Source organism: Triticum dicoccoides, chromosome 5B (genome assembly GCF_002162155.2).
Source record: "Triticum dicoccoides isolate Atlit2015 ecotype Zavitan chromosome 5B, WEW_v2.0, whole genome shotgun sequence".
In the NCBI taxonomy this organism is placed as follows: Eukaryota; Viridiplantae; Streptophyta; class Magnoliopsida; order Poales; family Poaceae; genus Triticum; species Triticum dicoccoides.
Genome location: NC_041389.1, coordinates 641,062,481 through 641,078,682, shown reverse-complemented (window position 1 = coordinate 641,078,682; position 16,202 = coordinate 641,062,481). Strand labels below are relative to the sequence as shown.

General features: G+C 47.4%; 1 protein-coding gene across 1 annotated transcript; it reads left to right on the top strand.

Moving 5' to 3' along the window:
- The first annotated feature begins 13,222 nt into the window (after positions 1-13,222).
- LOC119306476 (probable histone H2A.5) lies at positions 13,223-16,202 on the top strand. Its single transcript, XM_037582684.1, has 2 exons — positions 13,223-13,419; positions 15,713-16,202. The coding sequence occupies exons 1-2, from the start codon at positions 13,276-13,278 to the stop codon at positions 16,028-16,030; spliced, it is 462 nt and encodes a 153-aa protein (XP_037438581.1). The 5' UTR covers positions 13,223-13,275; the 3' UTR covers positions 16,031-16,202.

Here is a 16,202-nt window from a genome sequence, read left to right as displayed (position 1 = left end):
CAACAAATAGTCATGGTTTCCTGACTATGGACATTGGATGTCATTGATAACGGGATCACATCATTAGGAGAATGATATGATGGACAAGACCCAATCCTAAGCATAGCACAAAATCGTGTAGTTCGTTTGCTAGAGCTTTTCCAATGTCAAGTATCATTTCCTTAGACCATGAGATCGTGTAACTCCCGGATACCGTAGGAGTGCTTTGGGTGTACCAAACGTCACAACGTAACTGGGTGACTATAAAGGTATACTACAGGTATCCCTGAAAGTATCTGTTGGGTTGACATGGATCGAGACTGGGATTTGTCACTCCGTATGACGGAGAGGTATCTTTGGGCCCACTCGGTAATGCATCATCATAATGAGCTTATTGTGACCAAGTGGTTGGTCACGGGATCGTGCATTACGATACGAGTAAAGTGACTTGCCGGTAACGAGATTGAACGAGGTATTGGGATACCGACGATCGAATCTCGGGCAAGTAACGTACCGATTGACAAAGGGAATTGTATACAGGATTACTTGAATCCTCGACATCGTGGTTCATTCGATGAGATCGTCGTGGAACATGTGGGAGCCAACATGTGTATCCAGATCCCGCTGTTGGTTATTGGCCGGAGAACTGTCTTGGTCATGTCTGCGTGATTCCGAACCCGTAGGGTCTACACACTTAAGGTTCAGTGACGCAAGGATTGTAGAGATATTAGTATGCGGTAACCCTAAATTGTTCAGAGTCCCGGATGAGATCCCAGACGTCACGAGGAGTTCCGGAATGGTCTAGAGGTGAAGAATTGTATATAGGAAGTCCAGTTTCGACCACCAGGAAAGTTTCGGGGGTCACCGGTATTGTATCGAGACCACCGGAAGGGTCCCGGGGGTCCACCAGGTGGAGCCACATATCCCGGAGGGCCCCATGGGCTGAAGTGGGAAGGGAACCAGCCCCTGGTGGGCTGGTGCGCCCCCCTTGGGCCTCCCCCTGCGCCTAGGGTTGGAAACCCTAGGGGTGGGGGGCGCCCCACCTGACTTGGGGGGCAAGTCCCCCCTTTGGCCGCCCCCCCCCCCCCTTGAGATTGGATCTCTAGGGGGCCGGCGCCCCCCAAGGGCCCCTATATAAGGAGGGGGGAGGGAGGGCTGCGCACCCTAGTCCCTGGCGCCTCCCTCTCCCCCCGTAACACCTCTCCCTCTCGTTGAGCTTGGCGAAGCCCTGCCGAGATTCCCCACTACTTCCACCACCACGCCGTCATGCTGCTGGATCTCCATCAACCTCTATTTCCCCCTTGCTGGATCAAGAGGGAGGAGACGTCTTCCCCAACTGTACGTGTGTTGAACGCGGAGGTGCCGTCCGTTCGGCACTAGGATCTTCGGTGATTTGGATCACGATGAGTACGACTCCATCAACCCCGTTCTCTTGAACGCTTTCACTCGCGATCTACAAGGGTATGTAGATGCACTCCTCTCTCTCGTTGCTAGATGACTCCATAGATTGATCTTGGTGAATCGTAGAAATTTTTTATTTTCTGCAACGTTCCCCAACAATTACCACATCCTTTCCCAAAAAATATCGAGGTTTTTTGTAAATTAACTCTCTGTCCCGAGGCCTCTTCATAAACTTGCAAGATATCCCGCAACGCCTCAAAATTGCTAATCTTCCCCTCTAGGAAGACAATACTGTCATCTGCAAAAAGAAGATGTGTAATATGGGGGCCAGTGCTCCCAAACGACACTCCTTTGATGCTGCTATCTTGCTGGGCCACTTTCAACAACACCTAAAATCCTTCCACACAAAACAAAAAAGATAGAAAGCGGATCACCTTGGCGCAAGCCCCTAGACGGAAGGAATCCTCTTGAGAGACCACCATTTAGCTTGACAACAAACCTAGCCGAAGTGACACATCGCATAATCATGCGAATCCATACAGGCGCAAACCCAAACTTAGCAAGCACTTGCTCCAAAAAAATCCACTCCACCCGATCATACGCCTTCATCATGTCCAATTTCACCGCACAGAGTGGTGTTTTCCTCCTCCTCTTACTATTCGCGTGGGTGCATTCATTGTTGGAAATATGCCCTACAGGCAATAATAAATTGATTATTATTATATTTCCTTGTTCATGATAATCGTTTATTATCCATGCTAGAATTGTATTGATAGGAAACTCAGATACATGTGTGGATACATAGACAACACCATGTCCCTAGTAAGCCTCTAGTTGACTAGCTCGTTGATCAAATGATGGTTACGGTTTCCTGACCATGGACATTGGATGTCATTGATAACGGGATCACATCATTAGGAGAATGATGTGATGGACAAAGACCCAATCCTAAGCCTAGCACAAGATCATGTAGTTCGTATGCTAAAGCTTTTCTAATGTCAAGTATCATTTCCTTAGACCATGAGATTGTGCAACTCACGGATACCGTAGGAGTGCTTTGGGTGTACCAAACGTCACAACGTAACTGGGTGGCTATAAAGGTGCATTACAGGTATCTCCGAAAGTGTCTGTTGGGTTGGCACGAATCGAGACTGGGATTTGTCACTCCGTGTAAACGGAGAGGTATCTCTGGGCCCACTCGGTAGGACATCATCATAATGTGCACAATGTGATCAAGGAGTTGATCACGGGATGATGTGTTACGGAACGAGTAAAGAGACTTGCCGGTAACGAGATTGAACAAGGTATCGGTATACCGACGATCGGATCTCGGGCAAGTACCATACCGCTAGACAAAGGGAATTGTATACGGGATTGATTGAGTCCTTGACATCGTGGTTCATCCGATGAGATCATCGTGGAACATGTGGGAGCCAACATGGGTATCCAGATCCCGCTGTTGGTTATTGACCGGAGAACATCTCGGTCATGACTACATGTCTCCCGAACCCGTAGGGTCTACACACTTAAGGTTCGATGACGCTAGGGTTATAAAGGAAGTTTGTATGTGGTTACCGAATGTTGTTCAGAGTCCCGGATGAGATCCCGGACGTCACGAGGAGTTCCGGAATGGTCTGGAGGTAAAGATTTATATATAGGAAGTCCTGTTTCGGCCATCGGGACAAGTTTCGGGGTCATCGGTATTGTACCGGGACCACCGGAAGGGTCCCGGGGGCCCACCGGGTGGGGCCACCTGCCCCGGGGGGCCACATGGGCTGTAGGGGGTGCGCCTTGGCCTACATGGGCCAAGGGCACCAGCCCCTAGAGGCCCATGCGCCAAGATATAGGAAAAGGGGAGAGTCCTAAAGGGGGAAGGCACCTCCGAGGTGCCTTGGGGAGGATGGACTCCTCCCCCCCTCTTAGCCGCACCCCTTCCTTGGAGGAAGGGGCAAGGCTGCGCCTCCCCCCTCTCCCCTGCCCCTATATATAGTGGAGGGGAGGGAGGGCAACCATACCTGAGCCCTTGGCGCCTCCCTCCCTCCCGTGACACCTCCTCCTCTCCCGTAGGTGCTTGGCGAAGCCCTGCAGGATTGCCACGCTCCTCCATCACCACCACGCCGTTGTGCTACTGCTGGATGGAGTCTTCCTCAACCTCTCCCTCTCTCCTTGCTGGATCAAGGCGTGGGAGACATGGTCGAGCTGTACGTGTGTTGAACGCGGAGGTGCCGTCCGTTCGGCACTAGGATCATCGGTGATCTGAATCACGACGAGTACGACTCCATCAACCCCGTTCACTTGAACGCTTCTGCTTAGCGATCTACAAGGGTATGTAGATGCACTCTCCTTTCTACTCGTTGCTGGTCTCTCCATAGATAGATCTTGGTGATACGTAGGAAATTTTTTGAATTTCTGCTACGTTCCCCAACAGTGGCGTCATGAGCTAGGTCTATGCGTAGTTTCTATGCACGAGTAGAACACAAAGTAGTTGTGGGCGTTGATTTTGTTCAATATGCTTGCCGTTACTAGTCTTATCTTGATTCGGCGGCATCGTGGGATGAAGCGGCCCGGACCAACCTTACACGTACTCTTACGTGAGACCGGTTCCACCGACATACATGCACTAGTTGCATAAGGTGGCTGGCGGGTGTCTGTCTCTCCCACTTTAGTCGGATCGGATTCGATGAATAGGGTCCTTATGAAGGGTAAATAGCAATTGGCATATCACGTTGTGGTCTTTGCGTAGGTAAGAAACGTTCTTGCTAGAAACCCATAGCAGCCACGTAAAATATGCAAACAACAATTAGAGGACGTCTAACTTGTTTTTGCAGGGTATGCTATGTGATGTGATATGGCCAAAAGGATGTGATGAATGATATATGTGATGTATGAGATTGATCATGTTCTTGTAATAGGAACCACGACTTGCATGTCGATGAGTATGACAACCGGCAGGAGCCATAGGAGTTGTCTTTATTTTTTTATGACCTGCGTGTCAACATAAACGTCATGTAATTACTTTACTTTATTGCTAACCGTTAGCCATAGTAGTAGAAGTAATAGTTGGCGAGGCAACTTCATGAAGACACGATGATGGAGATCATGATGATGGAGATCATGGTGTCATGCCGGTGACGATGATGATCATGGAGCCCCGAAGATGGAGATCAAAAGGAGCATAGTGATGATGTCCATATCATGTCACTATTTGATTGCATGTGATGTTTATCATGTTTATACATCTTATTTGCTTAGAACGACGGTAGTAAATAAGATGATCCCTTACAACAATTTCAAGAAGTGTTCTCCCCTAACTGTGCACCGTTGCGACAGTTCGTGTTTCGAAGCACCACGTGATGATCGGGTGTTAGATTCTAACGTTCACATACAACGGGTGTAAGACAGATTTACACACGCGAAACACTTAGGGTTAACTTGACGAGCCTAGCATGTACAGACATGGCCTCGGAACACGGAGACCGAAAGGTCGAACATGAGTCGTATAGAAGATACGATCAACATGAAGATGTTCACCGATGATGACTAGTCCGTCTCACATGACGATCGGACACGGCCTAGTTTGACTCGGATCATGTAATCACTTAGATGACTAGAGGGATGTCTATCTGAGTGGGAGTTCATAAGATGAACTTAATTATCCTGAACATAGTCAAAAGGTTTTTGCAAATTATGTCGTAGCTCACGCTATAGTTCTACTGTTTAGATATGTTCCTAGAGAAAAATTAGTTGAAAGTTGATAGTAGCAATTATGCGGACTAGGTCCGTAAACTGAGGATTGTACTCATTGCTTCATAGAAGGCTTATGTCCTTAATGCACCGCTCAGTGTGCTGAACCTCGAACGTTATCTGTGGTTGTTGCGAACATCTGACATACACGTTTTGATAACTACGTGATAGTTCAGTTAAACGGTTTAGAGTTGAGGCACCAAAGACGTTTTTGAAACATCGCGAAACATATGAGATGTTTTGAGGGCTGAAATTGGGATTTCAGGCTCGTGCCCATGTCAAGAGGTATAAGACCTCCGATGACTTTCTTAACCTGCAAACTAAGGAGAAAAGCTCAATTGTTGAGCTTGTGCTCAGATTGTCTGAATACAACAATCATTTGAATCGAGTGGGAGTTGATCTTCCAGATAAGACAGTGATGGTTCTCCAAAGTCATTGCCACCAAGCTGTTAGAGCTTCGTGATGAACTATAACATATCAGGGATAGATATGATGATCCTTGAGGTATTCACGATGTTTGACACCGCGAAAGTAGAAATCAAAAAGGAGCATCAATTGTTGATGGTTGGTGAAACCAGTAGTTTCAAGAAGGGCAAGGGCAAGAAGGGATACTTCATGAAACGGCAAATCAGCTGCTGCTCTAGTGAAGAAACCCAAGGTAAAACCCAAACCCGAGACTAAGTGCTTCTGTAATAAGGGGAACAACCACTAGAGCAGAATTACCCTAGATACTTGGTAGATAAGAAGGCTGGCAAGGTCGGTAGAAGTATATTGGATATACATTGTGTTAATGTGTACTTTGCTAGTACTCCTAGTAGCACCAGGGTATTAGATACCGGTTCGGTTGCTAAGTGTTAGTAACTCGAAACAAAAGGCTACGGAATAAACGGAGACTAGCTAAAGGTGAGCTGACGATATGTGTTGGAAGTTTTTCCAAGCTTGATATGATCAAGCATCGCACGCTCCCTCTACCAAAGAGATTGGTGTTAAACCTAAATAATTGTTATTTGGTGTTTGCGTTGAGCATAGACATGATTGGATTACGTCTATCGCAATACGGTTATTCATTTAAGGAGAATAATGGTTACTCTGTTTATTTGAATAATACCTTCAATGGTCTTACACCTAAAATGAATGGTTTATTAAATCTCGATCGTAGTGATACACATGTTCATGCCAAAAGATAGTAATGATAGTACCACCTACTTGTGGCACTGCCACGTAAGTCATATCGGTATAAAACGCATGAAGAAGCTCCATATTGATGGATCTTTGGGCTCACTCGTTTTTGAAAAGTTTGAGACATGCGAACCATGTCTATTGGTGTATATGCATGAAGAAACTCCATGCAAATGGACCATTTTGACTCACTTGATTTTGAATCACTTGGGACATGCAAATCATACCACATGGGCAAGATGACTGAAAAGCCTCGTTTTCAGTAAGATGGAACAAGATAGCAACTTGTTGGAAGTAACACATTTTGATGTGTGCAGTCCAATGAGTACTGAGGCATGCAGTGCATATCGTTATGTTCTTACTTCACAGATGATTCGAGTAGATGTTGAGTATATTTACTTGATGAATCACGAGTCTGAATTATTGAAAGGTTCAAGTAATTTCAGTGTGAAGTTGAAAGATCGTCGTGACAAGAGGATAAAAGATCTATGATATGATCATAGAGATGAATATCTGAATCACGAGTTTGGCACAGAATTAAGACATTGTGGAAATTGTTTCACAACTGATACAGCCTGGAACACCATAGTGTGATGGTGTGTCCAAACGTCATAGTTGCACCCTATTGGATATGGTGCATACCATGATGTCTCTTATCGAGTTACCACTATCGTTCATGGGTTAGGCATTAGAGACAACCACATTCACTTTAAATAGGGCACCACATAATTTCGTTGAGACGACACCGTATGAACTATGGTTTGGAGAAACCTAAGTTGCCGTTTCTTGAAAGTTTGGGGCTGCGACGCTTATGTGAAAAGGTTTCAGGTTGATAAGCTCGAACCCAAAGCAGATAAAATGCATCTTCATAGGACACCCAAAAACAGTTGGGTATACCTCCTAATTCAGATCCGAAAGCAATAGGGATTGTTTCTTGAATCGGGTCCTTTTTCGAGGAAAGGTTTCTCTCGAAAAGTTGAGTGGGAGGATGGTGGAGACTTGATGAGGTTATTGAACCGTCACTTCAACAAGTGTGTAGAAGGGCACAGGAAGTTGTTCCTGTGGCACGTACACCAACTGAAGTGGAAGCTTATGATAGTGATCATGAAACTTCGGATCGAGTCACTACCAAACCTCGTGGGATGACAAGGATGCGTACTACTTCAGAGTGGTACGTAATCCTGTCTTGGAAGTCATGTTGCTAGACAACAATGAACCTACGAGCTATGGAGAAGCGATGGTGGGCCCGGATTCCGATAAATGGCTCGAGGCCATGTAATCCGAGAGAGGATCCATATATGAAAACAAAGTGTAGACTTTGGAAGAACTACTTGATGGTCGTAAGGCTGTTAGGTACATATGGATTTTGAAAGGAAGACAGACAATGATGGTAAGTGTCACCATTGAGAAAGCTCGACTTGTCGTTAAGATGTTTTACGACAAGTTCAAGGAGTTGACTACGATGAGACTTTCTCACTCGTAGCGATGCTAAGAGTCTGTTGGAATTATATTAGCAATTACTGCATTATTTATGAAATCTTGCAGATAGGATGTCAAAACATTGTTTCCTCGACGATTCTTGAGGAAAGGTTGTATGTGATACAACCGGAAGGTTTTGTCTATCCTGAAATGTGCTAATAAGTATGCAAAGCTCCAGCAATCCTTCTGAGGATTGGAGTGAGCATCTCGGAGTTGGAATGTATGCTTTGATGATGATCAAAGATTTTGGGTGTATACAAAGTTTATGAGAAACTTGTATTTCCAAAGAAGTGAGTGGGAGCACTATAGAATTTATGATGAGTATATGTTGTTGACATATTAATGATCAGAAATGACGTAGAATTTCTGGAAAGCATATAGGGTTATTTGGAAAGTGTTTTCAATGGAAAACCTGGATTAAGCTACTTGAACATTGAGCATCAAGATCTATAAGGATAGATCAAAACGCTTAATAGTACTTTCAAATGAGCACATGCCTTGACGTGATCTTGAAGGTGTTCAAGATGGATCAGTCAAAGAAGGAGTTCTTGCCTGAGTTGTAAGGTATGAAGTTAAGACTTAAAGCTCGACCATGGCAGAATGGAGAGAAAGGAACGAAGGTCGTCCCCTATGCTTAAGACATAGGCTCTACAGTATGCTATGCTGTGTACCGCACCTGAAGTGTGCTTTACCATGAGTCAGTCAAGGGGTACAAGAGTGATCCAAGAATGGATCGCAGGACAGCGGTCAAAGTTATCCTTAGTAACTAGTGGACTAAGGAATTTTCTCAATTATGGAGGTGGTAAAAGAGTTCGTTGTAAAGGGTTACGTCGATGCAAGCTTAACACCTATCCGGATAGCTCTGAGTAGAGATACCGGATACGTATAATGGAGCAACAATTTAGAATAGCTCCAAGTAGAACAGTTATTTGGAATAGCTCCAAATAGAACGTGGTAGCTGCATCTAGGAGATGACATAGAAATTTGTAAAGCACACACGGATCTGAAAGGTTCAGACCCGTTGACAATAACCTCTCTCACAAGCATAACATGATCAAACCCAGAACTCATCGAGTGTTAATCATATGGTAAATGTGAACTAGATTATTGACTCTAGTAAACTCTTTGGGTGTTAGTCACATGGGGATGTGACCTTGAGTGTTAATCACATATCGATGTGAACTAGATTATTGACTCTAGTGCAAGTGGGAGACTGTTGGAAATATGCCCTAGAGGCAATAATAAATTGATTATTATTATATTTCCTTGTTCATGATAATCGTTTATTATCCATGCTAGAATTGTATTGATAGGAAACTCAGATACATGTGTGGATACATAGACAACACCATGTCCCTAGTAAGCCTCTAGTTGACTAGCTCGTTGATCAATAGATGGTTACGGTTTCCTGACCATGGACATTGGATGTCATTGATAACGGGATCACATCATTAGGAGAATGATGTGATGGACAAAGACCCAATCCTAAGCCTAGCACAAGATCATGTAGTTCGTATGCTAAAGCTTTTCTAATGTCAAGTATCATTTCCTTAGACCATGAGATTGTGCAACTCCCGGATACCGTAGGAGTGCTTTGGGTGTACCAAACGTCACAACGTAACTGGGTGGCTATAAAGGTGCATTACAGGTATCTCCGAAAGTGTCTGTTGGGTTAGCACGAATCGAGACTGGGATTTGTCACTCCGTGTAAACGGAGAGGTATCTCTGGGCCCACTCGGTAGGACATCATCATAATGTGCACAATGTGATCAAGGAGTTGATCACGGGATGATGTGTTACGGAACGAGTAAAGAGACTTGCCGGTAACGAGATTGAACAAGGTATCGGTATACCGACGATCGGATCTCGGGCAAGTACCATACCGCTAGACAAAGGGAATTGTATACGGGATTGATTGAGTCCTTGACATCGTGGTTCATCCGATGAGATCATCGTGGAACATGTGGGAGCCAACATGGGTATCCAGATCCCGCTGTTGGTTATTGACCGGAGAACATCTCGGTCATGACTACATGTCTCCCGAACCCGTAGGGTCTACACACTTAAGGTTCGATGACGCTAGGGTTATAAAGGAAGTTTGTATGTGGTTACCGAATGTTGTTCGGAGTCCCGGATGAGATCCCGGACGTCACGAGGAGTTCCGGAATGGTCCGGAGGTAAAGATTTGTATATAGGAAGTCCTGTTTCGGCCATCGAGACAAGTTTCGGGGTCATCGGTATTGTACCGGGACCACCGGAAGGGTCCCGGGGGCCCACCGGGTGGGGCCACCTGCCCCGGGGGGCCACATGGGCTGTAGGGGGTGCGCCTTGGCCTACATGGGCCAAGGGCACCAGCCCCTAGAGGCCCATGCGCCAAGATATAGGAAAAGGGGAGAGTCCTAAAGGGGGAAGGCACCTCCGAGGTGCCTTGGGGAGGATGGACTCCTCCCCCCCTCTTAGCCGCACCCCTTCCTTGGAGGAAGGGGCAAGGCTGCGCCTCCCCCCTCTCCCCTGCCCCTATATATAGTGGAGGGGAGGGAGGGCAACCATACCTGAGCCCTTGGCGCCTTCCTCCCTCCCGTGACACCTCCTCCTCTCCTGTAGGTGCTTGGCGAAGCCCTGCAGGATTGCCACGCTCCTCCATCACCACCACGCCGTTGTGCTGCTGCTGGATGGAGTCTTCCTCAACCTCTCCCTCTCTCCTTGCTGGATCAAGGCGTGGGAGACATCGTCGAGCTGTACGTGTGTTGAACGCGGAGGTGCCGTCCGTTCGGCACTAGGATCATCGGTGATCTGAATCACGACGAGTACGACTCCATCAACCCCGTTCACTTGAACGCTTCCGCTTAGCGATCTACAAGGGTATGTAGATGCACTCTCCTTTCTACTCGTTGCTGGTCTCTCCATAGATAGATCTTGGTGATACGTAGGAAATTTTTTGAATTTCTGCTACGTTCCCCAACATTCATATGCCACCAACACATTATCTGTCATAAGTCTCCCCGGAACGAATGCACTTTGTTCTTCAGAGATCAACACCGAAAGAATCATCTTGTGTCTATTAGCGAGAACCTTGGTGGTAATCTTATACAACATGTTACACAAACTGATTGGCCTAAATTGAGAAAGAAGTTCCGGAGAACTCACTTTGGGGATCATCACAATCACTGTGTCACTAAAAGAGTCGCGAGTAGCCTCCCCCGAAAGAAACCCCCTAACCACCGCACACACGTCCGCTTTTAACAGTGACCAGTGTCGCTGATAAAACATAGCTGGCAGGCCGTCCGGCCCTGGTGTCTTAGTTGGTCCCATCTGGAATAGAGCCCGTTGAATTTCATCATCTGAAATAGGGGTTGTTAGCTTGTTATTCATCTCCTCAGAGATAACAGGGGCAAAATGCATGAGCAATCTTTCTGCTTGGGCCAAACCTTCGGACCTAAATAACTTCTTGTAGAAGGAGGCCGCCAACTCCCTCATGCCATCATCGTCCGTGCATCTTGTTACATTCTCCCTTAGTAACGCCTTAACCGTGTTCTTCTGCTTACGATGAGAGGCCCGGTTCTGAAAACATTGAGTGTTCCGGTCCCTCGCTTTAAGCCAGTCCACATGAGATCGCTGTTTTTGCATTATTTCTTCCCTTTCATAAACTCCATTGAGTTGGCTCTCAATATCTCTAACTTCGGCCGTTAGTCCAGTGACCAACGCCCTCTCTTTAGCATACATGAGCTTCTCCTTAAGCCGTTTAATCTGCCTCCTAACCGACCCAAAGACAGTCCGGCACCAACCCTGTAGGGCTTTTGTAATATTTGTACTATATATACATTGGGCAATACGCACCTAAGGTGCATTGCTTCTCCTTCTTCCCGCCTTCCACAACAACGCCTCCTAAGAAGCCCCACGCCGACGCCTACATGGAGGAGGGGCACAGCCGGGCCGACGGCCGGAAGGGGAAGGGGCCGGCGAGGAAATGGTGATTTCCTCCGCCCTTCCTTGTTCTATTTATATTTTAGCTATGTTTCATAAGTTTGTAGTATGGATTTGCACTGTCCGCCGTTGAAGTCCGATGAATCATGTTCCTTTTGTTCGGCTAACCCGATGAACTGCACTTTGATCATGCGTTTTACGCAGCGTTCCATGAATTGCATGGTTTTGTGGTTTCGGATATGAGGGAGGCGAGTGTGGAAGACAAAATATAAGGCGTGCCCGGTCGCATCCGCGGGCGTTTGAGGGGTTCGATTTGCCCATCGCGGCTGCAGATGCTCTTAAGACATGAATTTGGCCACTAATTACTCCATATATACAAGGTTATATGACATGAAATTTATGTCACTAGAGTCGTAGTTAAAAGTACTTTGTTATAATAGTGATTTTGAGGGAAAGACATGCAATTTTAGTGTCCATTCAAACACATACCCAACCCAACCAGGGCCATTCCAATTGTTTGGCCGGGCAGCTCAGGGTTCCAATCCAAAACAAGCTTTTGGTAACGATGCCTTATCTTATGTATTTGGATTTTCGGGTAAGACAATGGATCACAAAGATAGATGAATGAGGGAGAATTTACTACACTCAAAAGCAAATCAAGCATTCCGACTCTTTCTTGTTTGACGGGCTTACACTAACCATGATGATATTTCCGTATACATAGTTTATTGTGCACGAAGGTGCTTATTCCGCCTTTTTATTTTCCTTTACTGTTCATCATGTACACCATAATGTTATGAGAAATTCAAGCCTAAAGTACGGATGACATTTGAAGGGTTCGCGGTTGTGGAAGACACTTGCCGTAACGTCACAATATTTTCGTGTTACCATCGTAGTGAATTTCCAGCATGTTCATTGCAACAGGCGTGTTCCTGTTACCCGTTATTTTAAAGCTATTTGAGATACAAAAGGCTTATGTAATCCCGCAAGAAACATAAATTCGGAAATCTACAAACTAGCTCTTACTGTTTCACACAGTTTTTACAACAAAATTCAAGAGGGGAAATTTATAATAATATTACGCCCATACAAAACAAAAGAGTAAATTTCTAATAATACCTGGCATGTCACATGGATTTGAGTTTACATAACCAATTTATAACTTTGTGATTTCATTCCTTGACCCAATTTTTTTTCATGAGAAAAGATTCCTAGTGAAAAACATTGTATCCAAATAATGTTCCCCTGGCTTTTATGGGTTTCCATTTTGCATTAAAAAAGAAGATGTTGAGAGCCAATCCAATTTCTGAGGTCCTTCCATTTATTTCTTCCGTCGACAGAAATATGGACTGAATGATAGGAAGGCACGGTGTAATTTTCGTATCGTTGCCGTCCATTCGCCACCCATCCGACCGTCCATTGTCTGTGGTCGCGGATCGGCGGGCCCACACCATCCCCTTCCCGCGCCGTTTAAATAGTCTGCCCCCATCGCCAAAATCTCTCCGCACCAGCACACTCCCGCCTTCTCAAATCCCCCATCGCGCCAAATCTCAAGCCCCTGTAGCCGCCATGGACGCCTCAGCCACCGGCGCCGTCTCCAAGGTGAAGAAGTACGTGGTGGGGCGCAAGCTTGGCGGCGGCCCCAGGAAGAAGGCGGTGGCGCGGTCCGTCAAGGCCGGGCTGCAGTTCCCCGTCGGCCGCATCGTCCGCTTCCTCTGTTAGAAGTATATTTACGTTTAAGATAAAGATAAGAGATAAAAATAGGATAGGTTTAACTTGTCCTCTACTCCAAGTCTCTCTCCCTCCATTGTACCTCTATATATATACCCCTACACGGGTCAGATCAATACAACACAATATTCAGCCATCTTATATTTTCTATATGGTATCCGAGCCAAGAGGTCTTGAGTTCAAGACCCTGCCAACGCAGTATTAAATAAAATGATTCTGCGGCCTACATCAATCCCACGTCTAAGGACTAAAATAGCCTAGACGTGAGGGGGAGTGTTGAAATATATTGCCCACCTCTCTCCATCAGTTCGGACTTTTGGAGCAACTGGCTGGAGCATGAATTCAATATGGTATTAGAGCGGTTTGTCTAACGACGCTGATCCAAGGACCTTCCACCACTTCCGCAGCACGCCGCCCCCGGGGAGATTAACCTCCTCTCCTCGGGGGCGCGGCACCCGATCAATCAAAGATTAGATCGGTTCTTGTAGCTTAGATCAATTCTTTAGATTAGATCAGAATTTCGAAATTCCCGTAGATCAATTCCTTTAGCCACAAATAAACCCCACGATCGTGCGGCGGCTCAAGCTTCTTCGCATCGCAGCGGCTCTCTAGCGCGGCATCTACAGCCGATCCACTGCGGACGAAGGCATCGACATCGGGAGAGCGATCTACGCCTACAAGTGGGCGCGGTCGGTCGGCACGGCGGCGCGTGCATGATGCAGAGCGCAGCCGCGCGTGGAGCCCCGGCGCTGGAGCAGGCGGCTTCAATCAGGCAACGCAGCGCGTCTCGCCGGCGCAGCAGCACCCACGCATGCACCACGGCGACATGCATGGAATCCAGGCTCCATGTGGGCTCAGGGCTGCGTACGTGTACAAGACCACAAGCGGCTCCATCTGCACGCCCCACGACCCGCACCATCGACCCACACGACCTTCAGCACACGCGGGCGATCTTCTTCGGCGCTAACCGGCCGGTGCAAGACGATGTATCCGGCGACCACGCAGATCGACTACTCCGAGCTCACGCATCCGCGGCCGCATCGGAACAGGTGCGGGCCAAACATCTTCACTGGGGCTATCTCGACGTGTCTACGTCAAGCCGCACGATCGCCTACACCAAGCCAACGATCTCCACCGACCCCACACCGCGACACCGAGCTGTACGACTACATCGTCTAAAAAAATCTTCGTCGAGTACATCTACAAGAAGCGACATCAACATGCATCATCCACATGCCAGGCCGGTGTGGAAAGAGATGCAATTCTTCATTGATTTCTCCGTCGCGACACGGCATCGACACTTGGTCGCCGCGAGAGACGCCTTCAAGCGACACATTATCGTCGACACTCCGCTGCGACGCCATCGCCGACACTTCATCGCCAAGGTCTTCATCAACGTGGTCTTCACCAACATCTAGAACACACCGCCGCTGCGTAGTCCACAAGATGGACACCTATCGTCCTCTGACAGGATTTTCTGCAAGACGCGACCTCGACGACGGCAATGACCGCGTCACGACGACGGCATCGACCGCGTCATCCACGACGGCACGAGACACGGCGTCACTATAGTGACGACCCTACACGGCCACACGGTTCTGGCAAAACCGATGTGTGCTCGATGGGCTTCCTTCGGTCTTGGCAAAACTGGTGGACTCATCGCCGACGGCACCCTCTGACATCCGCAAGGTGCATCGTCCACGTCTGCAGCTCCGTCATAGCGCATTTTTTTGCGCCTCTGGCTTTGTGCGGCTTCATCATCCACAACAACTACACCATGGATCACGACTACATCGACCACGGCTACATCACCATGATCGGCTAAACTCGACATCGACATTAATGACTTGGTCTACAGCAACACATTGGCAACAACTCCAGTCAACAGCGTCCGCCTCGTCACTTGCGTCCACGATACTCCCGCTGTGACTGCGGGAGGGAATAGAGGAGAAGGCAGGAAGGCACCAGAAGGGGACGCAGTCACCGCCCTAACTGCCGACCCATCAGAGACGCAGTTGATGATGGCGCAGCGGAGAAGACGACAAAAGAGCAAGACTTCAAATTCAGTCGTAATCGTCCGCTTCACTCCCGCTACGACTGAGGGGGGATGTTAGAAGTATATTTACGTTTAAGATAGAGATAAGAGATAAAAATAGGATAGGTTTAACTTGTCCTCTACTCCAAGTCTCTCTCCCTCCATTGTACCTCTATATATACCCCTACACGGGTCAGATCAATACAACACAATATTCAGCCATCTTATATTTTCTACATCCTCAAGAAGGGCCGCTACGCGCAGCGCGTCGGCATGGGCGCCCCCGTCTACCTCGCCTCCGTCCTCGAGTACCTCGCCGCCGAGCTTCTAGAGCTCGCCGGGAACGCCGCCAAGGACAACAAGAAGTCCCGCATCATCCCGCGCCACCTGCTGCTCGCCATCCGGAACGACCAGGAGCTCGGCAAGCTGCTCGCCGGCGTCACCATCGCGCACGGCGGCGTGCTGCCCAACATCAACCCCGTGCTGCTCCCCAAGAAGACGGCCGAGAAGGAGCCCAAGTCGCCCAACAAGGCCGCCAAGTCCCCCAAGAAGGCTTAGGCGATTACTAGTCCTTCGTATTAGAATTAGTGTCCGATGTTTAAGTAATGGTGTCGATCTAGTATATGTTCTGTTCTGCTTTGAAAATAATAATCAGAAATCTCTCTGACTTGCAGTAAATTCTCTCTCTGTCGCCTGTCTGTTCATGATTTTGCAATGCTACGGAGTTTTA

What these genes read in the sequence shown, in the direction of transcription:
- LOC119306476 (XM_037582684.1), top strand. Translation starts at nt 13,276, where the DNA reads ATGGACGCCTCAGCCACCGGCGCCGTCTCCAAGGTGAAGAAGTACGTG. An exon ending in TCGGCCGCATCGTCCGCTTC is followed by an intron (nt 13,420 to 15,712) that starts CTCTGTTAGAAG and finishes ATTTTCTACATC; the next exon opens with CTCAAGAAGGGCCGCTACGC.